The following is a 23386-nucleotide window of genomic DNA, read 5'->3' on the forward strand; positions in this document are numbered from 1 at the left end:
GATTATTCAGTGGTTATGTGTGAATATTTTAGACAAGTTTAAATTTATTTATTATTGTCACAAGTAAGCTTACATCAACATCACAATGGAGTTAGTGAAAATCCCCTATTTGTCTCACTCTGGTGCCTGTTCAGTACACTGAGGGAGAATTATGCATGGCCAATTCATCTAACCAGCATATCTTTGGACTGCGTGTGGAAACTGGAGTATCTGGAGGGAACCCATGCAGACACAGGGAGAACATGTAAATTCCACAAGACAGTGACCCAAGCTGGGAATCGAACCCACATCCCTAGCGCTGTGAGACAGTAGTGCTAACCACTGTGCCACGCTGCTGCCCATGTGTCACCGTACCCAAAGTGTGACAACTACAGTAGACACAATATGGGTGCTCTCAATTCCTCAATTTAAATAGATAGATCTCTGCCAGCTGAGTGAAATCAAACTCAATTGAAATGCTGAAAATTTGGATTAATAGCTACCGTGAATTTGCCATTGATGCACACAGTCTGACTGGAAAATGTCTGTGTTTGATATAAATTGTGCCAGCATATTCTTAGATGAAATAGTTCCTAAATTACTGAGACTATACTTCAAGAAGTACTTCGTTGGTTGTAAATTGCTTTGAAACTTCTTAAAGAGTGCTCCATAAGTGCAAGTCTTTCTTTAGCAGACTGTTGGAATTAAACTCCGGGATCTGCTCAGACTCCTGAATGTTAAATCAGATTAACAGATCATTTGAACTTTAGGTAACTTATTAGATCGAAACCAAAGTCATGAATGATGTTCTCTTGAATTACAAACATGGTTCATTGCAAGGCCATAGGACTTAGGAGCAGGGGTAAGCCATTTGGCCCTTCGAGTCTGCCCCACCATTCAATAAGATCATGGCTGATCTGGTTGTGCTTCAAGTCCACTTTCCTGTGTGCCCCATAACCTTTGATTCCCTTGTCTATGAAAAATCTATCTGATTTATTCTTGAATAAATTAAATGTCCCAGTCTCACTGCTTTCTGCAGAAGAGAACTTCACATAGACCAATGACTGAAAGAAAAAAAACTTACCTCCATCTTAAAAGGGAGATGTAAACTGTGTCCTCTAATTTTAGTCTCCTCCGCAAGAGGAAACATCTCCCGGTATCCACCCAATCAAGTCCCCCTAGGATCTTTCATGTTTTAATATGGTCACCTCTCATTCCTCTAGTCTTCTTGTGGGCATAGACCATACTTTTCAATCTTTCTTCATAAGATAAACCTTTCCTCCCAGGATCCTTATCTCTCCTTGTCTCCTCTGCAACTTTTCACATAGTTAATGACAAATCCTCCTCCAATGCCTCTCTTTCATTGTTCAGTTCTTTAGAATTGCCCTTACTTGATGCCATTCTCACCTATCCAGTAAAATTAAAACTATTTTATCAAGTTCAGACCTTTTGTGCATTCCCCTATCCCTTTGTCCTACTTTTGTTGGCTCTGCCTTCCATCACCTCAAGTAGGAGGTTTAACCTTGGTGTCCTGGTCAGTATTTACCCCTCAATGAACATCATAAAAATCGGATTATCTGGTCATTATAACATTGCTGTTTGTGGGAGCTTGCTATAAGGAAAGTAGCTGCTACATTTCTTACATTACAACAGTGACCACAATCCAGAAAGTACTCAATTGCTGTAGAGCGATTTGAGACTCCAGATGGTCTGGAAAAGTGAGCTATAAATGCAAGTCTTGTCGAGTGAGACTCGAACTGTGATCTTCTGGCTCAAAGTCCAAAGTGCTATTATAACTGAGGCAGCCGGATGCCAAATGTAATGTTTAATTTGTGCATTGTGATAATAACGTAAACCTATCTATGTAAATAAAATTTATGGGAAAAAAATGCATTGGAGCAGAGCTCAGTTCAGCAGCGTTTAGATCCAGTTCTGATAACAGAGCTCTTGATAACTGAATCAGCCTCCAGGGCGGAACGTTTGTGTGGGGAAAGGGGCCGCCAGACGGATTATTATTGAGGGGCGGACCAACCGGCCCTGCCGACAACAGCTTCCCCCGCCCCTCGCACCAGGACTGGGACATCGTCAGAAATGATCAGTCAGACTTCCTTGCAGGACTCCATGGACGGAGATGAGAAGGAGACGGACTTGGAGCCGGAAGAGGAGCCGCCGAGGGATCAGCAGCAAACGGACACTTACTACAGCCTGTACCGGAGACACAGGTCAGGCCTGGCCGGCCCGGGACTCGGCTTCATTCATCCCCACAGGGCGGCTGTCAGTAACAGCATAGAAACTGCTCCCGGCTGCTGTACATGGTTCATCCCGGCTTCCTCCCCATCCTTCTACTTCTTAACTTTCCCAGCTTCGCCTTTAACACATCCGTAGCCTTCCCCTCAACTATTTGTGCCAGCGAGTTCACGTTCTCCTCATCCTCTAGTCAGATAATTGGATTTGTGATCCTGTGTCCTGATCCTGCTTGAAAATAAAGTTAAAAGTAAAAGTTTATTAGTCCCAAGTAAGGCAGCAATTAAGTCACTGTGAAATATTCCTAGTGGCCGCACTACAGCACCTGTTTGGGTCAATGCACCCAACAAGCGTGTCTTTCAGACTGTGGGAGGAAACCAGAGCATCTAGAAGAAACCCTTGCAGAGACAGGGAGAATGTGCAAACTCCACACAGACAGTGACCTAAGCCAGGAATTGAACCTGGGTCTCTGGCACTGTGAGGTAGCAATGCTAACCGATATGCCACCATGCATCTTCTCTACATCTACTCTGTCAAACCCATTAATAATCTTAAACATCTCTACCAAATTATTCCCCAGTCTTCCTTCTTATTGAAAAAAATTCTTAAGTGAGGGGGTGGTAGGTATCACCCCTTCACTTAAGAATTCCCTCTGTGATGAAAACCAACAAACTCAATATCTCCAGTCAATGCACAGGACAATCATCCGTGGAATCATTTATATCACGCTCGTTATGGCCTTGAAATGTCTTAAGTGCTTTACAGCTAATTGAGTACTTTTGATGAGGAATTACTGTTTATGATGTCAGAAAGATGGCATTTCTGCTATTCTAGCAATTATTTTTTACACCTTCTCTGAAGCCTCTATCCTATTATAAATGGAGATAAGAACTGCTCCCAGTACTCTAAATGTGGTCGCATCAAGGTTCCTACAAGTTTAACATAATTTCACCTTTTTTAATTCTATTTATTTGGAAATAAACCCCAGTTCTTTATTTAATTTTTGATGACCTTATGCAACATTGCTACTTTTAGTTACTTGTGTATCTGTACCCTGCACCGTGTGCTCCTCTATTGCAATTAGACACATTTTTCCCCCAAGGTCTCCTTATTCTTCCTATCAAAATATACCACCTCACACTGGCCAAAATAAATTCATTTGCTCATGCTCATTGTACCAGTTTTAAAAAATTTATTTATTTATTCATTCATGACACGTAGGCGCCGCTGGCTGGCCAGTATTTATTGCCCATGCCTAGTTCCCTTGATAAGGTGGTGATGAACTCCCTTCTTGAATCGCTGCGGTCCATGTTCTGTGCATTGAGCCACAAAGCTGTTAGGGAGGGAATTCCAGGATTTTGATTCGGCAGCTGCGAAGCAAAGGCAATATATTTCCAGTTCAGGATGGTGAGTGATTTGGAGGGGAACTTGCAGGCGATGGTGTTCCTATGCTGCCCTTGTCCTTCTAGATGGAAGTGGTCATGGGTTTGGAAGGTGCTGTCTAAGGATCTGTGGTGAGTTGCTGGAGTGCATCTTGTAGATAGTACACTCTGCTACTACTGAGCATTGGTGGTGGAGAGAGTGGATGTTTGTGGATGTGGTGCTAATCGAGTGGGCTGCTTTGTCCTTGATGATGTCAAGCTTCTTGAGTGTTGTTGGAGCTGCAATCATCCAAGCAGTTGGGGAGTATTGCATCACACCCCTGACTTGTGCCTTGTAGATGGGGTGGATAGGCTTTTCGGAGTCAGGAGGTGAGCTACTCACCACAGTATTCCTTGCCTCCAACCTGCTCTTGTAGCCACTGTGTTTACGCGGTGAGTCCACTCGAGTTTCTGGTCAAGGTTAACCTCAAGGATGTTCATAATGGGGGATTCAGTGATGGTTACACCATTGAATATCAAAGGGTGGTGGTTAGATTGTCTCGTTTTGGTGATGGTCTTGCTGTATTTTGACATCATTCTGCTCTGTATTAACTACTCTATCCCAATAAGTGCTATGTCTACTTGCATGTTTGGACTTCTGTGACCAGTGGGTACTGCATGAGATATCGCTCAAAAGAACATAATTTAGTCATTAAGATTCCTTTGGTGTTGTTAGTATTGGATCTTGTTACTTTATTTCAAGCATCTATTATTTCATTGGATTACATTGATTTATGTTTTAATAGCATCCTTCAAAGGTACATTTGTGATGGTGATTTATGTCAGGTGACACTTGGGCATCTCAGATCTACATTTGTCCAGTTAAAATAGGCTAATATAGGTCAGAGGTCACTGAAGTGACATGTGAGCAGGATGTGGAATAAGCCTGCTGTCAGGAATTTCATACAAATACAGAGTGATTTAGGAGTGATTGCATACTGCAAAGCATTTTCAGGTAAGGCAGTGGAGGAAGAAGTCTGGAATCATTCAAAGCAGTGGACATTTGGCAGACGACTGATGGTTTTCATAAGCAGATGAACTAGATGGGCTGAATAGCCTCCATATTTTCTATTGTTTCCTGTAATTTACATTCTGGCTACATTTGGCCAATTGTTTTTTTTTATTAAATTGATTTAATCATGAATGAAACAGAAATTGCTCAGCAGGTCTGACAGCATCTGCGGAGAGGGAAAAAGATTCCTTGATGACTTGGAACATGACCTTTGGGGTGCAAAGATCCCCCAACTGGTACAGTTAGTTCGCTTGGTTAATTGATTATCTCAGAAGAAAGTGAGCAGTTGGCCATGTATTATGTATGAAGCTTACTAAAATGATTATTTTATTGTTTTTGTTAGATTACTTAATTCCCTGTTAAACACATACCAGATAAACCAGTTGGATTGCATAGTAAGTATAAACTGTCCCGGTTGGCTAATTTGTATCAGAACAATAATTACCTAACAAAGCAGAGCTCATGAAGATATGTTTTTTGCGCTGCAAATTTATAGGCTTTTGAGCAAAAGAGTCTCCCCGCAGTAGTGTTGCTTCTTGGGCTATTGATCAGTGTCATTTTACAAATGCCTCCTACCATCCAAGCTGGCTGTCTTTTGTAACATAAGTATCTTGCACTGATTTGAATAGATAATACAAAAAGGTCGACGTTTAGATAACACTGTTTATGACCTTAAGATTGTTAATTAACTACTTTTGAAGTTTAGTCACAAATAGTATTTACAACGTAGCGGCAGGCCATTCAGCCCAACTGGTGCTTACTGGTGTTTTTGCACCACATGAGTCTCTGCCCACTCCTTTCCATCTCATACTATCAACATGTCTTCTATTCCTTTCTCCCTTATCTTAACTTGTCCTTGAATGTATCAAAGCTATTTGTTCATTTCTCTGTGTGGTAGCGAGGCAACATTTTCACTGCTTTCTCATGAATTCCCTTTGGATTTATTGATGACTATCTTATGACCCTGGTTCTGGTCTCCTTGCCATTACCCCAATTCCCTCCCCACCCACCCAAGTTGGTCACCTGAAGCTTAACCTGTCATTTGAAAGATAATATTTCTGGCATTGCGGTACTTCCTCACTTCCCTGCGCTGGAATGTCAGCATTGATTATTTGCTGAACTCTCTGGAGGGGACCCTTAACCACCTGATTCAGAGTTGAGAGTGCAGCCCACTGAATCAAGACTGGAAGTGGTCTCTGTACCCTGTGTACTATCATGGAAATAGAAAATAACTGCAAATTATCTTCCAGATCCCTGCAGCTGGGAGATGAGGGAGACATGGGACACAGAAGAACTGGATCATCAGACACTTTTCCCAAGGAAACAGTGGCTCAGGAGGACTTTAGGTAATGGAGGCAGTTTCTCTCCCACCATTTCAGTTCTGTTCTATAAAGATCCAGATAACTGGGACTCCATGATAGTACTTTCAAAATTCTGTGTTTGTGTATGTGATAAGGCAAATAAAACAGCACAGCATATGTTACTTCAGAGTAAATATTGACTAGGATTGATTAAATTCTTGGAACAAACTACACATTGAACCTAGCCATGCCTGATGGGTTAACAGTCAGAGTTTTGGTTCGGTATTGTCCTCTCACTCCCTGACAATGAATTTTTTTTTATTCTTACTGGGTGAATTGTCAATGGATACGTCATTTTATTATTACTAAGTGATCCACACGTGTACTGTTTCATTTTGCTGGGGTGAAGTGCACACTCTCTCCCCGTAAGGGTGATACAAGTTTACCTCATCTCACAGAACCTGTATGCAGATTGAGAAGAACCAAAGATTAAGGGCACCTGGGTGTATGTAGGGGTAATATCAAAATTTAACTAGCTGAAACCAAACAACCACAGTGCATTCTTTAACTTCCAAAACCTAGTAAACACTGGATTTAAAGAGTGGAAATTACCAGTCGCTGAGGTTGAGCTGACTTTCTGCCTCTGGAAATGTGAATGTCTCGTCATGAATGTTAAAACTTATTCTGTACTGATCAGGCGACTATCTGTAAGATTATGCAAGAACACGTGTCTGAAGATGTTTAGTTGTATAAACCCTTTGTGCAACTTGCCAAGCAATTAAATCCATGTGTTTTCCACAGCCTCTCTTTATTGACTTCTAACTTGTCCGTTGTGGCTGAGCCAGAGCTTAGAGCATTTGTCACTAAACGTCTCACCAAAGGGGCATTCTTAGGTGGAATGGGCACCATAGCAGCTGTGGATTTGAGGTGAGAAGAAATATCTAAAGAATTTGCATTTCAAAAGGACCTTTCGTGAGCTCAGGACGGCTCAATGTGCCAATAATGCATTTTTGAAGTGTTATCATTGTTGTAAATGAAGGAAATATGGTATCCAGTTAACACGAAGCATTGTGACACATAGCCAATGCATTACATGACCTGATGATTTGTATTAATGATGCTGGCTGAGGAATAAATATTGGCCACAACACTGAGAAAACTACCTGCTCCTCTTCAAAGAGTGCCATGGGATTTGGTTTGTCTGCACAGGTGGGCATAACTGCTGAGCCTTGCAAAGTCCATCACCGGAACTCTAGTGGCTCAGAGTTTGCAGGTAGCAGGTGAGAAACTATACTGAGTGTCAATATTCCGAGGTTAGAGGGGAAAAGCACACCACCTGGGATTTCTGTTCCCGGTTGCTTTTGTTATTCCAAGTGACTCCAGCTGAAAAGTAGGAATGCATGAACTTTGGGTGTGATCAGGATCAGGCTCCACTGTGGTGCTCCCTAGACTAATGGCCCCACTGTATGTGACTAGAGATAGACTGAGAGCTTCCAGTGGCCTTGTAATTGTGCACTAGCCAGAGTATCCAAGAGGTGTCCTGTTCTCCTTCGAATAGGGAACGGTTATGAGGAGATTTGTTAGTGGTGCTAATGTGGAATTTTGATGGTGTAAACAGAGAATTAACAGTTTGCATTGGCAACTAGAGGATTGTTATTGTTTTCTTAGAGATAACCTTTTAAAAGTTTGTGCTTTATGTTGCCACAATGTGTCTGATGTGCAAATAATTAATGTGAAGGATGCAGTGTGTGGGATGGAGGAAGTACATTGAGGTTCTCATGCTGATAACGATACGGATTTTAGTGGTAGATTTCTGAGATGTGATTGGACACTGACCACTCACATCAAATCATTGACATCTTTTGTGGTACTAGTGCCATGTCCTGAACTCCTGTTTTGACACTCTGCTTGATGTTCAATATAAACTGCAATATTTGCCTCTGTGATTCCTTCCCCACTGCAGGTACAGGATTCCTCTCCACTTCTGTATTTCAGAAGGAGCCCCCATAAAATGAAGGAAAAGAAAATCGCTGAACACAATTTCGCTTTTTAAATTTTTTACTGTAAAAAAAACCAACTAAAATCAACATCATTCAAACATTTACAGGTGAAGGATGTTTAGTAAAAAGGAAAATTTCATTTTAAAGAGTCGTCACAACAAGAAAACACCTTGCCTAGTTAAAAACATTCGTATTACTTTCTGCACAAATGTGGCATTGTGTATAATGGCTTTCCAACCTGCCCTCCATATTGTAGGAAATCTGACTTCCTAACCAATTGTTTTGACTCTTGAGTTTCATTTTCTAGCAGGTGTATTCCATCCATAGTCCATGGACATGGGGTTATTGCTGACAAGGTGCACGTGGACAAACCCTCTCGCTCAGTTCCTGATAGTGCTAATGGCACAGACTCCCTGGAGATTCCCTTATCCTACTCCGACAGTCTGGTGGGCTCTAGCACCACTTCAATAGCAGGAATGGGTATTGTCCAATCCACAATCCCTTGCTTTTCAGTATTCTGCCCTCTCTAGTTGCATAACCATGGCAACACTGTTGCTGCTCTATTCTTAGCTATTTTCAGAGACTTGCTGTAACACGAAGTTATGTTCAAACACTACCAAACTGAAAACTGTCCCATCTGGAGAGGAAACAAAAGGCTGTGCTGTCCAACCCCAGTGCAAATGACTTTCTCTTTACCATTTGCTTCTTAGCTGTTATCTCCATGGCAAGTCCAGATCCATAAGCACTGTGGAAACGTTATGATGCCATAATCAAAAAGATAATTAACTCTCTCATATTGTCCTGAAAGGGAGTCACAATAAAAAATATAGACTTTTCCCGATACATAAGAAATAGGAGCAGGAGTAGGCCATCTAGCCCTTCGAGCCTGCCCCGCCATTCAATAAGATCATGGCTGATCTGTCGTGGCTCAGTTCCACTTTCCCGCCCTCTCCCCATAACCCTTAATCTCCTCTCTTATCAAAAACCCATCAACCCGCTTCTTGAAAATATTTAGCGAGGCAGCCTCCACCACTTCAACGGGTAGAGAATTCCAGAGATTCACCACCCTTTGAGTGAAGAAGTTCCTCCTCAACTCCGTTCTAAAACGCCCCCCCTTTATCTTGAGGCTGTGCCCCCTAGTCCTACTGTCTTTTTTGAGCGGGAAGAGTCTCTCCACCTCTATCCTATCCATCCCATTCATCATCTTATACGTCTCATTGAGATCTCCCCTCATTCTTCTAAACTCCAACGAGTACAAGCCTAGTTTATTCAGCCTCTCCTCATAGCTCAACTCCGGTATCAGCCTAGTAAACCTCCTCTGCACTCCCTCCAAGGCCAAACTATCTTTGCGCAGGTGCGGTGCCCAAAACTGCACACAGTACTCCAGCTGCGGCCTCACCAATGCCCTATACAGCTGCAGCAAGACCTCCCTGCTTTTATATTCAATCCCCTTCGCTATGAAGGCCAGCATCCCATTCGCCTTCCTGACCACCTGCTGCACCTGCAAGCTGGGTTTTTGCGACTCATGCACAAGGACCCCGAGGTCCCTCTGCACCGTCGCCTGCTGCAGTTTTTCGCCACGTAAGTAATAGTCCTTCCTACCATTCTTCCTACCAAAGTGGACCACCTCACACTTGCCAACATTAAATTCCATTTGCCATTTCCTGGCCCATTCGCCCAGCCTAACTAGATCCTTCTGCAGATTCTCCACACCCTCCGCACAATTTGCCGCTCCCCCAATCTTGGTGTCATCCGCAAATTTCGACACTCTACACTCGGTTCCCTCCTCCAGATCATCTATATAAATGGTGAAAAGCTGAGGCCCCAGCACCGACCCCTGGGGCACTCCACTAGTCACCATCCGCCAATCCGAATAGCACCCATTGACCCCCACTCTCTGCCTCCTATTTGACAACCAATCCTCTATCCACGCTAACACCTTACCCCCAACTCCAAGTCCCCTGACCTTCTGCAATAACCTCTTATGAGGTACTTTGTCAAACGCCTTCTGAAAATCCAGAAAGACCACATCCACCGGCTCTCCTCTATCCACCGCCCTAGACACATCCTCATAGAACTCCAGTAAATTTGTCAGACACGACTTCCCTTTAATGAAACCGTGCTGCGTCTGCTCTATCAAGCAATTCCCTTCAAGATGCCTCGCAATTTCCTCCTTAATGACGGATTCTAACATTTTACCTACCACAGACGTTAAACTAACCGGCCTATAATTCCCTGCCTTTTGCCTGGCACCCTTCTTAAACAACGGCGTAACATTAGCCGTTTTCCAATCTTCCGGCACTTCCCCGGAATCCATGGGTCATTATAAGCCACATTTGAGTAATTGACAAAAGAACTGATTTTTATTACAGAAGTGAGGTATTATCTGTAATCCAATACCCTGAAGTAAAGACATTTAAAAGCATTCTTGGAAATTGATTTTGATAAATACTAAAAAGGAGAAACAGCTGTAGGATTAGGAAGACAGAGCCAGGCAGTGAGACTATTGGATAGCTCTTTCAAAGAGCTAGTACAGTCATGATGGGCCAAATCACTTTGTGATTTCATTGATAGCTGCAGACATGGATGTGATGACATAGCTTTAGTTGCATGTGGTCATTTTAGTAGAAAATGCTTTGCACTCGCGTAACACAGGTTAGTGTACTTGTGTGTATTTTGTAGTGTAGGTATTCATTACTTAAATATCTGTCACCATCCGGTAGCCAAGGGAATGAAACAGTCACAATAAGGCACGAACACTCTCATACAGTTATCTATCTTAACCATTTTACCAACAAATGCACAATGAAAATGAAAAGTTCACGTGCACAAAGAAAGCACAAACTTACAAGCATGTTTGCTTTCACTTACTAATTGACAATGCAATTAGCCATATCAGGATTCCCCATTGATCACATGGTCGGTAAGTAACTTATTGGACAACACTGCAGCTATATGATCCAGGGGGGGACAAAACCTACAAAAATAGTACACAGAGCAAATCCAGAGCATCTGACATTCATTCATGATGCTTAAACATCACAAATGTGTCAGCATCCACAGATTGGGGTGCTGCACTTGTTAGAGGGAGGGCTGGTCATTTTCCATGTTGTATTGCTCTGTGATGTAACAAGTACAGAGATAGGTCTTTTTGCACACATAACATTAAAGATTGTACTAAGTGGAAGATATTTGTTTATTTTTTTAGCAACGTGGAGCAGCCTGTCGCTTGCTACTATTGCCTCCTCCACCAGAACCGGCTTGCAGGGCCAGAAAATGACAAACTGGAGCCAAAAGCTGTTGTCACTGATTATGTTCTCTGCTTTCTGGGCAGTACGGAGAAGAGTCTTGAACTATATCCTTCAAGGAAATAGCCTTTCGAAGGCTCCGCAAATTAGGAATCAGGAAGGTTCTGGGTCTGTGCTGTGTTAACTGAACTGAGACAGTCCTGTATGTGGGTTGTGATGGGGATGGTGTTGGGAGAAGAAGGAGAGAGACAGTTAGACAGCATCCCTGCATTTATCCAACTATCACTGGGTGAATAACCAGCACTAACTACTGAGCCTTTCACATGAATAAAACATAGAACGTAGAACATCACAGCGCAGTACAGGCCCTTCGGCCCTTGTGCCGACCTGTGAAACCAATCTAAAGCCCATCTAACCTACACAATTCCAATATCACCCATATGTTTATCCAATGACCATTTAAATGCCCTTAATGTTGGTAAATCCACCACTGTTGCAGGCAGGGCATTCCACGCCCTTACTACTCCCTGAGTGAAGAACCTACCTCTGACATCTGTCCTATATCTATCACCCCTCATTTTAAAGCTATGTCCCCTCGTGCTAGCCATCTCCATCCGAGGAAAAGTGCAGAGCAGAAAGGGAAGCAGTGAGACACTAAAACGTGCTGCCTAATCCTCCTTTTACAATGATTCGTCTAAAGATGCAGATGACAATTTCCATCTAGGATTGACTTTGTTGGGTAAGGAAATAAACCTGGGCTCCTGTTCGAAGTAAAAAGTCTGACACATCCACATCACATCTCCTGTTCGAAACCATTTTTGGGCAATTTGTGCCCTAGGTTGGGATTCATTCTGCAGTCCTCTGTGTTCAATAACCTGCCTATGGTGTGTGTGTGTGTGTGTGTGTGTGTGTGTGTGTGTGTGTGTGTGTGTGTGTGTGTGTGTGTGTGTGTGTGTGTGTGTGTGTGGTGGAGGAGGAGGCGGATGGACATTATGGTGTCCAAGTTTAAATCAAATGATGATTTTTGTGACATCATCTTTCATTTACTTAACAAGACCATACTTTCAGAATTGAATTGGATAAATATGCTCAGGGGTTGCAGCTTTATTTAGATGCAGAGGTAAGGATTTTGTTATCTATCTTCTACTTACATTGAAATTACAACAGCCTCTTAGGACCAATTTTGTGCTGCTTCTTGCCCCATATCTCAATATCCTCTATCCCATTTCCTGCTCTGTTATTCCATAATCCCATTTCCTGCTCTGTTATTCCCTGATCCCAGTTCCTTCTCTTTGATTTTGTGATGCCTGATCTGTTATTTCCTAATCCCAGCTCCCTGCTCTGTTATTCCCTAATCTCAATTCACTGTTATTCCTTAATCTCAGTTTCTGCTCTGTTATTCCTTAATTCCAGCTCCCTTGTTCTGTTATTTTCCCTTTCCTTCACCAGCCAGCTGACAGTTTTTAAATATTGACAGGGTCTTTGTCACAATCAGCAGTGTTACCTCCAGCAGTGCACCCCCACCTTGCAACTTTTAATCTAGGCAATTTCTTCTTCTCTCTGTCCTGAATGTCTCCCAATCTTGTATCTCACTCCTCTTATTTAATAGAAAAAGTCTATTTCTATCTACCTTATTTGTCTTTTCATATTTCTAAACATAGCTATAAACTCGCTCCTTAATTTCTGTTCTAATCTGAGCAGCTTCAATTTTTAAGCACTTTTTTTGGATTTGAATGTCCTCACACCAGCCAATTTTCCGAATGGATCGGCACATCTCTCTATTGCCTCAACATCCTGGCTACATTGTGGAGCCCTGTACTGTACTCAGTAATCAAACTGTGGATTAACTCAGATTTTATACAGATTTACCTTTACACTTTTTAACAAATCTTGTGGACCTGAACCACCTATTCCACCCAAATTGCGAGACAGAAGGTGTCTGATCAGTCTTATGTTATCTGCTACTTACTAAGGTCTGTGCGAGAGGTCTTAGGAATTGTTCTGTGGGGAGGATCTCTCTGTAGCATGCAATTCCTGGTGTGACCTGGGAGAAGCTGAAGCATTATTTAATAGCAATGCTTCAATGTAATCTGTATTTTTTTTGAACAGTTCCTGTCTTTGTGAATGTTGATGTATTATATGTGTTGTATCTTTTAAATTAATTCACTACCTTGGGTGGCACCATATTATGTAATTTCAGGATGGTTCCCCTGGCCTAGCTAGTATCAGTCAAGTTGTGTTGGCCTCAGTGTCTTTGGATTTACATGGGAAAAGTTTGACTAGAATTCCTTCTCCTGTTTCTTCCTTATGATGTTTCTGGATGATGTTGTGGGTTCACTTGTGATGATGACCTGGTTGGATAGCCCATCGGCAGCCACTGTTCTGGCTCAGTGTGAGGATCACACATTTGGATGAAGCGATCAAGGGTTACTTATTATACCTGCGTGTTTTGTTCAATGTGAGCTTTATAGTGATAGCAGGATGACACAGTGGGCAGCACAGTGGCGCAGTGTTTAACACTGCCTCGTAGCTCCAGAGACCTGGATTCGATTCCCGCCTTGGATCACTGACTGTGTGGAGTTTGCACGTTCTCCCCATGCCTATGTGGGTTTCCTCCGGGTACTCCAGTTTTCCCCTACAGTCCAAAGATGTACCGGTTGGGTGCATTGGCCATGCTAAATTGCCCCTTAGTGTCCCAGGATACATAGGTTAGAGGGATTAGCGGGGTAAATACGTGGGGTTACGGGGATAGGGCATGAGTGTAATTGTTGTCGGTGCAGACTTGATGGGCTGAATGGCCTCCTTCTGCACTGTAGAGATTCTGTGACAATAGTACGGGTGCCACAGCTGAGCCTTGTTTCTGTCTTTGAACGACGTTCATAAATATACTCACCTAAATCCTTCCATGGCTTACCCCTGCCCTATTCGGCCCCACAATTCACTGAGATTTCTGTACCCCTCCAATTCTAGCCCCTTGCGATTCTCAGTTTTAAAATTTCCACCATTGGTGGTTGAGGCTTAAGCTGCCTACATCCTCAGGTGCGGAATTCCCTCCCTAAATTTCTCCTAACCTCTCTTATAAGACTCTCTTTAACAACTCTTTGACCAAGCTTTACCTGTCTGCCTAATCTCTCCTTAAATGGTTTGGTGTGAAATCATTGTCTAGTTATGCATCCTGCAGTCTCTTTACTAAGTTTAGGTGCTACATAAATGCAAGTTGTGAAGTCTCAGCAAAGACTGGAAACTGAAGCCAGGTCAGTATGGCTTGCTGCTCACTGAATTAAACTTTCTGTGTGTTTGTGGGTTCCACAGATTGATGCTGTTGAGCTGCACATCCAGCCCTACCTGAGCAGCTGGTATGATGATTCTGTGCTGTACATACAAAGGATGGTGCAGCTATTCCAGGACAGGCTTCCTATTCTGTTACGGGCTGTGAGTATTTATGTAGAAAAACAGACAGTGCTCATTACCTGAAATGTGCACTTGCAGGAAACATGATTCTGAAGGCGATGGCCTAGTGGTATTATCATTAGACCATTAATTCAGAAACTTAGCTAAAGCTCTGGGTACCCGGGTTCAAATCCCACCAGGGCTGATGCTGGAATTTAAATTCAATTTAAAAAATCTAGAATTAGAACCTACTGATGACCGTGAAACTATTGCCAATTGTCAGAAAAACCCATCTGGTTTACTAATGTCCTTTAGGGAAGGAAATCTGCTGCCCTTACCTGGTCTGGCCTACTTGTGGCTCCAGAGCTACAGCAATGTAGTTGGCTCTCAACTGCCCTCGGGCAACTAGAGATGGGCAATAAATGCTGGCCCAGCCAGCGATGCCCATGTCCCACAAATGAATTTTAAGAAATGATGAAAAATTGACTTTTAATTCATTCTTTCCTTTTCTGTCCTGCTCCCTTGACAGTTCACACGTGCTTGCAGGTATATACACACACACACACACACACACACACACAGATTCTGAATGCTTTAGTAATTGTTCTAGTCTCAAACAATCATTGTTATTTCATTTAGGCTTTGGGTCACACTCCAGTTGAAGTTAAAGGTACTGATAACAAAATAAGGCAGGATGTCGAAAGGTAAGCAATGTTTCGATGTATCAACCAGATCTTGTACCTACCTAGTAACTAGCTCTACTGTGCCTATTAACTAGTGTGTTCCTTAACAAGATCATATATTAAGATAACAATCCAGCTTTTTTTCCTCTTCTGTCTAGCTAATTGCCATCTCAGCTGAGATTAACTCGCTGTAAGCTAGGGATCTACTTTCTAATCAGTGTGGTTCAGTACAGTACCAACAACTTGCTTTTAGCATGGTAAAACGTTTTGGTGTTTTGCAGGAGAATATCCAGAAAAGGTTTGACATTGAGCTAAAGAAGGAGACATTAGGAAGGACTGGGTCACAGATAGTTTTGAAGTAATGTCTGTAAAGGAGGAGGGAGAAACGGAGAAGTTTCTGGAAGGAAATCCAGAGTTTGGAGCCTAGGCTGCTGAAAACTTGGTGGCCAATATCGGTGAAGGAGATGGAAAAGGGACATTCTTTATCCTTTAAATTATTGAGGTTGAGGGATTTATCTGAAAATATAGAAATAAGGGTTCAAAAGTGTGACAGAGAGCTGAGACCTGGCGGTCTGAATCCTAAGCGGGGCAGCATGATGGCATAGTGGTTAGCACTGCTGCCTCACAGTGCCAGGGACCCAGGTTCAATTCCTGGCTTGGGTTACTGTCAGTTTGGAGTCTACACATTTTCCTAGCATTTGTGGGTTTCCTCCGGGTGCTCCGATTTCCTCCCACAGTGCGAAAGACGTGCTGTTAGGTGCAGTGGCCATGTTAAAATCTCCCTCCGTGTACCCGAGGAGTGTGGTGACTAGAGGATTTTCACAGTAACTTCATTGGGGTGTTAATGTAAACCAGTAATAAATACACTTTGTAAAAACCTGTGTGTTATTGCCAAGACTAAATCAGCATTTAAAACAGATTGTAAATCTTGCTTTGTGCCAGGTTTCTCAGTGCTGCCAGTCTTCAGGGCCTGATCCAAGAGGATTCTCTCTCTTCACTCTGTAAAGTGATGACCGAGGAACAACAGAAAGTCATTGTTATAGACTGTAGTGAATCTACTCCTGCTTTTCAAAATGCTGGTAGGAACTCAAAGTCCCCATTATTGCACAAAGAAAATTCCCATTGTTTGCATGTTCCTGAGTTTGCCTAGCTCTCTGCAGTTTATGTTCACACACACACACACACACACACACTTTTTCCCCCTTGGGGAGTAATGGGGAAATATTCCTGAGCAAATTATCAGCCTGAAGAACCGCATTATGAACACTGCTTCCATGACCAATAAGCCCTGGCGTTGGACTTGAACCTGGAGCTTCTAGCCCAGAGGAAGGGACACCACCGCTGTGCCACAAGACCCCTGTGCACACTGTGCAACGACCTCACAAGACAGCAGAGTGGTGAAGTTCCAGGACGAACCAGCAGAGGGTGCTTAGATATGCAATTAACTGTGGAAAACTCGATAAGAAAGTAGCAGCTGGAGTTGGTCAGATGTTGCTTCCAGAAAGCTCCTGCATTCAATGACCTAGCACGGCTCCACTTCTGCCATACATTCTCATGATTTCCAAATATTCTCAATTCCGGTGAAGAAATGTATCTTCTTGGTCCTAAATCATCGATCTCTTATCTTAAGATTGCAACGCCTGGTTTCCAGCCAGGAAAACAACCTCTCAGCATCACCCTGCCAAACTCTGCCAGAATGAAACTCTGATTAAAAACTTGTATCCATGTTGGCTGATTTTAAAAGTATTATTTATTTTTGGGATGCGAGCACCACTGGCAAGCTGCCTCTTATTGCCCTTGAGCAGGTGGTGGTGAGTCACTGCCTTAAACTAACACGAGGGGACATAGCTTTAAATTAAGGGGTGGTAATTATAGGACGGATGTCAGAGGTAGACTCTTTACTCAGAGGGTAGTAAGGGCGTGGAATGCCCTGCCTGCAGCAGTTGTGGACTTGCCAATTCTAAGGGCGTTCAAATGGTCAATGGATAGGCATATGGATAATTTAGGTTAGAGGGTCATTAGATTGGTTCCACTGGTCGGCACAACATTGAGGGCCGAAGGGCCTGTACTTCGCTGTAATGTTCTATGTTCTAAACCACTGCAGTCCAGCTGGTATAGGTGCATGCACGGTTTATGCAGCCCAGCTCTATATTCTGCCACGCACTAATTCATTGAATCAGCATAAAAGGCAATCGCAGGAGAAGAATTTCCTGCTTTGATTCATTGAATAAGCATTCAGCTTTTAAAATGTTCTTCTTTCATTATGCAGCGGATATGACCATACTCATACAGCACCTTTTTTTTTGCAGTGAGCAACAAGTTCTGTGAAGACTGGATTCCTTCATTCTTAAACAGTCTGGAAAGTGGAAATCCTTTCCTGCTCAGGCAGATCCTAGAGAATTTTAAATTAAAGGTAAGGGCACTGTCTGTGTACCTCAGACCTGGGAGGGAGGAGGGCCAGAAGAGATGGACAGAAAGGGTAATTGCATTTGTTTTTAGTTGCTTTTGCCTTTCCCAAGCTGCTGTACTTTGGGTATTTGATTAGGGTATTAGGATTCACACCACAAATTATTTCCATAAGGGAGTTTTCAGCTTTTCCTGCTGTCCTGAAGGAGCTCTAGGTGAGGTGAGTGGGTGACATGGTGGCACAGTGGTTAGTGTTGCTGCCTCACGACACCAGGGACCCGGGTTGGATTCCCGGCTTGGGTCACAGTCTGTGTTGTGTCTGTATCTTTTCCCCATATCTGCATGGGTTTCCTTCAGGTGATCCGGTTTCCTTCCACAGCCTGAAAGATGTGCTGGTTAGATGCGCTGGCAATGTTAAATTCTCCCTCAGTGTACCTGAACAGGCTTTGGAATGTGGCAACTGGGGGTCTTTCACAGTAACTTTATTGCAGTGTTAGTGTAAGCCTTACTTGTGACACTAATAAATAAACTTTAAACTAAAACTCTTGCGTTGCAGAATAAGAGGACACTTTGTAACCTCTAGTGCACTTTTATCACTTACAATATCCTCTTCCACTATTCTTTCTATCAAAGTGAATACTCTCATATTCGCCCACATTATCCTCCACATTGTCCCACTTGGACAATCTGGGGGGGGGGGGGGGGGGGGGGGGGTCTGGATCTCCTTTGTGTCCTCCTCACAGCTGACTTTCCCATTTAACTTTGTATTGTCAGCAAACATGAGTACATTTCACTAGCTCCCTTCATCCAAGTCATTAATATCAATTGTCCCAGCACCTCACAAACAATAGCCTGGGAAACTGAAAATGGTCTATTTATTCCTACTATTCTGTACTTTAGCTAATCCTAAACATGTCTCCCCAATCCATCACTCCTCACTCTTACCTTAGTGAACGCCTTTTGAAAATCCAAATATACTCCAGCCATGGTTCTGCTTCTCGACCCCGCTCGCTACACCTTCAAAACAACTCTTGACTTTCCTCAGTCATATTATTTTCTCAGCGCTCTGCAGACACTTCTTTAATAATGAGCATTTTTCCAAAGTTTGATATCAGGCTAATTGGACTGTAGTTTCCCATTTTTTTCCTCTCTTTCTCAAATGTTCCATTTACTGCCCTCTAATCTATGGGGCTGTTCCAGAATTGAAGGAATTTTGGAAAATTTTAACCAGTGCATCCATTATTTTCTACAGTTTCCTCTTTTAGAACCCTATGGTTAAGCCATAAGGTCCAGGCCATCACAGCTTTCAGTCCTACTAATTTCCCCAATGTTTGTTGATTACTTATATTAATTTCCTCCCTCTCACCCTTTGTTTCCCACTATTTAGGTAATGATATTTATGCATCTTCAACTGTGACACAAAATATTTGACAACTCTGCTATTTTCTTTTTCTCTATTATTTCTCCTGTCTCAGCTTTTATGGAACCCACAATTCCTTTTAGACCATAACACATAGGAGCAGAATTAGACCATTCGGCCCATCGAGTCTGCTCCGACATTCAACCATGGCTGATATTTTTCTCATCCCCGTTCTCCTGCCTTTTCCCCATAACCCCTGATCCCCTTATTAATCAATAACCTATTTATCTCTGTCTTAAAGACACTCAATGACCTGGCCTCCACAGCCTTCTGCGGCAACGAGTTCCACAGATTCTCCACTTTCTGGCTGAAGAAATTCCTCCTCATCTCTGTTTTAAAGGATCATCCCTTCAGCCTGAGGTTGTGCCCTCTGGTTCTAGTTTTTCCGACTAGTGGAAACATCCTCTCCATGTCCACTCTATCCAGGCCTCACAGTATCCTGTAAGTTTCAATAAGATCCCCCCCTCATCCTTCTAAACTCCAACGAGTACAGACCCACAGTCTTCAAATGTTCCTCATACGACAAGCTCTTCATTCCAGGGATCATTCTTGTGAACCTCCTCTGAGCCCTTTCCAAGGCCAGCACATCTATCACTACGTTCGCTATTGACTTCCTTTTACACACTTTTTTTAGTCTATCATTTTTAAAATTGTATTAATCTTTAATTGCAGCCAAACAAATTCTCTCACTGACAGATAACTTTAAAAGTGTGATGTCTCGTTCCTTCAGCTTTTAATTGTTGTTAGAGACTTTTGTCTTTCTCAATCCAATTTTTATTGTGGGTGGTGACTGCCTGGGAAGGTGGTGGAGGCGGAATGCCTCACGTCCTTCAAAAAGTACCTAGATGATAACTTGGCGCATCACAACATTCAAGGCAATGGGCCAAGTGCTGGCAGGTGGGATTAGGTGGGCCGGTCAGGACCTTTCATGCGTCAGTGCAGATTCAATGGGCCAAAGGGCCTCTTCTGCCCTGTGGGATTCTGTGATGCTGGTTTCTAAAACTCCCAAGCCTCAGGCTTACTATTCATCTTTGCAACATTATAAGTTTCTTATAATCAAATACTATCCTCAGCCTCTTTCGTGAGCTGTTGATGGAATGTTTTTCCCAGTTTTTATATATGAATGGAATGTAGATTTATTGCGAGTTGTGAAATATCTGCTTAAATATTTGTCATTGTTTTACCATTCTGCCTTTTAATCTACTTTCCCGATCCAGTTTAGTCAACCTGCCCCTCATAACTATTTAACTGACTTTATTGAAATTCAGATCACCAGTATTGGCCTCCAGTACATCACTTTCAAAATCAATGTGAAATTCTATAATAGAGCTACAGAATCACTACAGTGCAGAAAGAGGCCATTTGGCCCATTGAGTCTGCACTGACTTGCTAAAAGAGGATCTCACCCTGTCCCATCCCCATAATCCCTCACATTTACCATGGCTAATCCGCCTAACCTACACATCTTTGGACTGTGGAACTGTTGACTGTTTGAGGCTCTGGTCAGACCCCATTTGGATATTGTGAGCAGTTTTAGACTCCGTATCTAAGGATGGATGTGCCGGCCTTGGAAAGGGTCCAGAGGAGATTCACAAGAATGATCCCTGGAATGAAGAGCTTGTCGTTTGAAGAAAGGTCTGTACTTGTTGCAGTTTAGAAGGATGAGGGGGGATTTTATTGAAACTTGAAACACAGGATACTGCAGGGCCTGTATAGAGTGGACATATCCTCTCCACGGATACAGTGGAAACATCCTCTCCCACTGTAGGAAAAACTAGCACCAAAGGGCACAATCTCAGGCTAAAGGGGTGATCCTTTAAAACAGAGATGAGAAGGAATTTCTTCAGCCAGAGAGTGGTGAATCTATGGAACTCTTTGCTGCAGAAGGCTGTGGAGGTCATTGGGTGTGTTTAAGACAGAGGTAGATAGGTTCTTGATTAACGAGGGGATCAGGGGTTATGAGGAAAAGACAGGAAAATCAGAATGAGAAAAATATCAGCCATGATTGAATGATGGAGCAGACTTGATGGGGCCTAGTGGCCTAATTCTGCTCCTATGTCTTAAGGTCTTATGGGAGGAAATCGGAGCACCTGGAGGAAATCCACGCAGTCACTCAAGGCTTATGATAATCACTTTTCTAGAGGATTGCTTACTATCCAATTTCTAATTTGACCTGTCTCACAACACAAAATATGATCTAAAATAACCTTTCCCTGGTTAGTTCAGTAACATATTGTTTTAGGAATTTGTACCCAATGCATTCCATGAACCCTCCCTCCAAACTACTTTCACTGCTTTAACTCTGTCCACCCTTACTGATTCTACTACTAGCTGATCATCTCCTTACCCACATGTAGCAGCGAGCATGGACTGTGGATGGTAATGAGAAGTCAACACGAAAGCTCCTTGTCTCAGCTTTGTTCAATGTTGTGCTTTCTCCAGCTGGCATCAGCAAACTCTGTACAGACTGGAAACATGATCCTGGAAACCATCTCATCCATTGGCCCTAGTATCAGACTTTACCCATCGTGCCACAAGAAAGCATGTACAATGCTGTTTCTACCATGTACTTACCCAAGTTAATATATACCTGATTAATTCCAATCTAATCTAAACCTTTTACCAGTATGTGTGTGTGTGTGTCTCTTAGGCCATCCAAGATATGAACAGCCTGAAGCGGTACATTCGCCAGGCCGAGACAAACAACTACGCTCTGTTCAAATGTTTCGTCTTTCTCAAGAACTGTGGCAATGGAGACGTGCTCCTGCATAACGTCAAGGTGGAGCATGTCGAGATGCCTGAAGCCCAGAATGTAGTGAAGGTTCTAGAAGAGTTCATGTATGAAGAAGGCGTGATTACTCCAACTAACTAACAAGAAGTACTTGCGTCTGACTAGCATAGACTATATTCTGTGTTTTATTGTGCTTGTTGCTGTGGAAGTTAACAGTCAAAAGTACCATCATTTCCACCGGTGTCGCACTCACTTGCATGAAAACCCAGGTCTGGTGCAGCTTTTGTTGTTGTAAAATGCTGTGTAAGCAGCTTGTGAGATAACAGGTCTCTGTGAACTAGCTGTGATGTATTATTACCGAACACAGCATTCTGACACATGGACAATCTCCTCCAGTGTTGTAATACACGACCTTTTCCAGCTCCCTCAATGAGATTTGGATTTCTGCAGTCACTAAGACAGGAGCCAGGATTGTGCCTCCGACGAGTATAGCTGGCTGAGGAGTAGGGAGTTAGGCAGTCGAAAATTATCATTTAAGTTCAATAGCACAGATCTGGAGTTAACTATGAGGACACCCATATTCCCCTCTCAGGATTAAGGGTTTCAGCAGATGGAGATTGTGGGAGATTGGGCACAGTGACTTGGGACAACTAAGGAATGATACTACTTATATATTAGGGGAGAGTGGACGTGGGAGTAAAGTCTGCTTCCACCTAAACATTCCTGACCGAGTGGGGGTGAAGAAAGAGGAGGAAGGTGAAAAAGAAAGGCTAAAAATCTTTTTAGTAAACAAGTTTCTGAGAAACTGATTGTTGAAAAATACAGTGAATTACAGGCCTGTAAGATACAGAGGATTTAATTTTCTCAGCTGTTAATAAAACAGCTGTTAATGTGATGGTTCAAAAACCTTACTGAACCTCATCCACCAGTACACACCATATTCAAGAGGCTGCTATTAATCAATTGTAAATAGGACAGAATGTGTGTGCCCACTTTTCCCTGGGATTGTGCTGTTGCTCTGTCAGATTATGACAAGAGTGTATTTGCAATTGAATTTTCTTCTGTTCTTTGATTCTAAATAAAGTTTTATCATCAGTGCCTTTGGTTTAGATCTGTCTGCCTCTTTACTAGCACATAAGTGAATAATATCTCTGTCTGCTCCTGGGTCCACTGTTCTGGTGAACGATGAAACTAGGGCAGTAGAGACAGCTTTACACTAAGTAGTGGGGGGAAGGTGTAGCATTAGATTGTTCAGTATTGTAAGGGTTAATATGGGACTCAGGAAACAATAGAGAGTCACATGGGAGTAGGAGAGTATAGGAGTAGGTCTGGTAGAAGTCAGCATGAAAACAGCACCTCTACAGGAATGCATCCTGTGTTATATGTTATTAATGAACAGTTATCGTTCAGCAATACAAGCCTCTGGACCTCTTTATGAAATGAGATACAACCTTCCAACACAGTGGCAGCAAATGAAGGACCCCAAAATTCCAAGGAATGAAGCTACCACAATCTTACCTGAGAGAAGTGTGCCTGACTTGAAGACTTTGA

The 23386-nt window shown here is 42.8% G+C and overlaps 1 protein-coding gene across 1 annotated transcript; it reads left to right on the plus strand.

Moving 5' to 3' along the window:
* The first annotated feature begins 1981 nt into the window (after positions 1 to 1981).
* Positions 1982 to 22935, plus strand: c21h17orf75 (chromosome 21 C17orf75 homolog). The gene is made up of 10 exons (XM_080209328.1): positions 1982 to 2201; positions 5907 to 6002; positions 6759 to 6884; positions 11166 to 11312; positions 12268 to 12325; positions 14518 to 14637; positions 15235 to 15299; positions 16221 to 16357; positions 17588 to 17691; positions 21755 to 22935. Exons 1-10 carry the CDS (start codon positions 2071 to 2073, stop codon positions 21974 to 21976), a joined length of 1206 nt encoding a protein of 401 aa, XP_080065454.1. The 5' UTR covers positions 1982 to 2070; the 3' UTR covers positions 21977 to 22935.
* Positions 22936 to 23386: the final 451 nt, after the last annotated feature.

Source organism: Carcharhinus amblyrhynchos, chromosome 21, assembly GCF_965287045.1.
Source record: "Carcharhinus amblyrhynchos chromosome 21, sCarAmb.v2.hapA, whole genome shotgun sequence".
NCBI classification, from domain to species: Eukaryota; Metazoa; Chordata; class Chondrichthyes; order Carcharhiniformes; family Carcharhinidae; genus Carcharhinus; species Carcharhinus amblyrhynchos.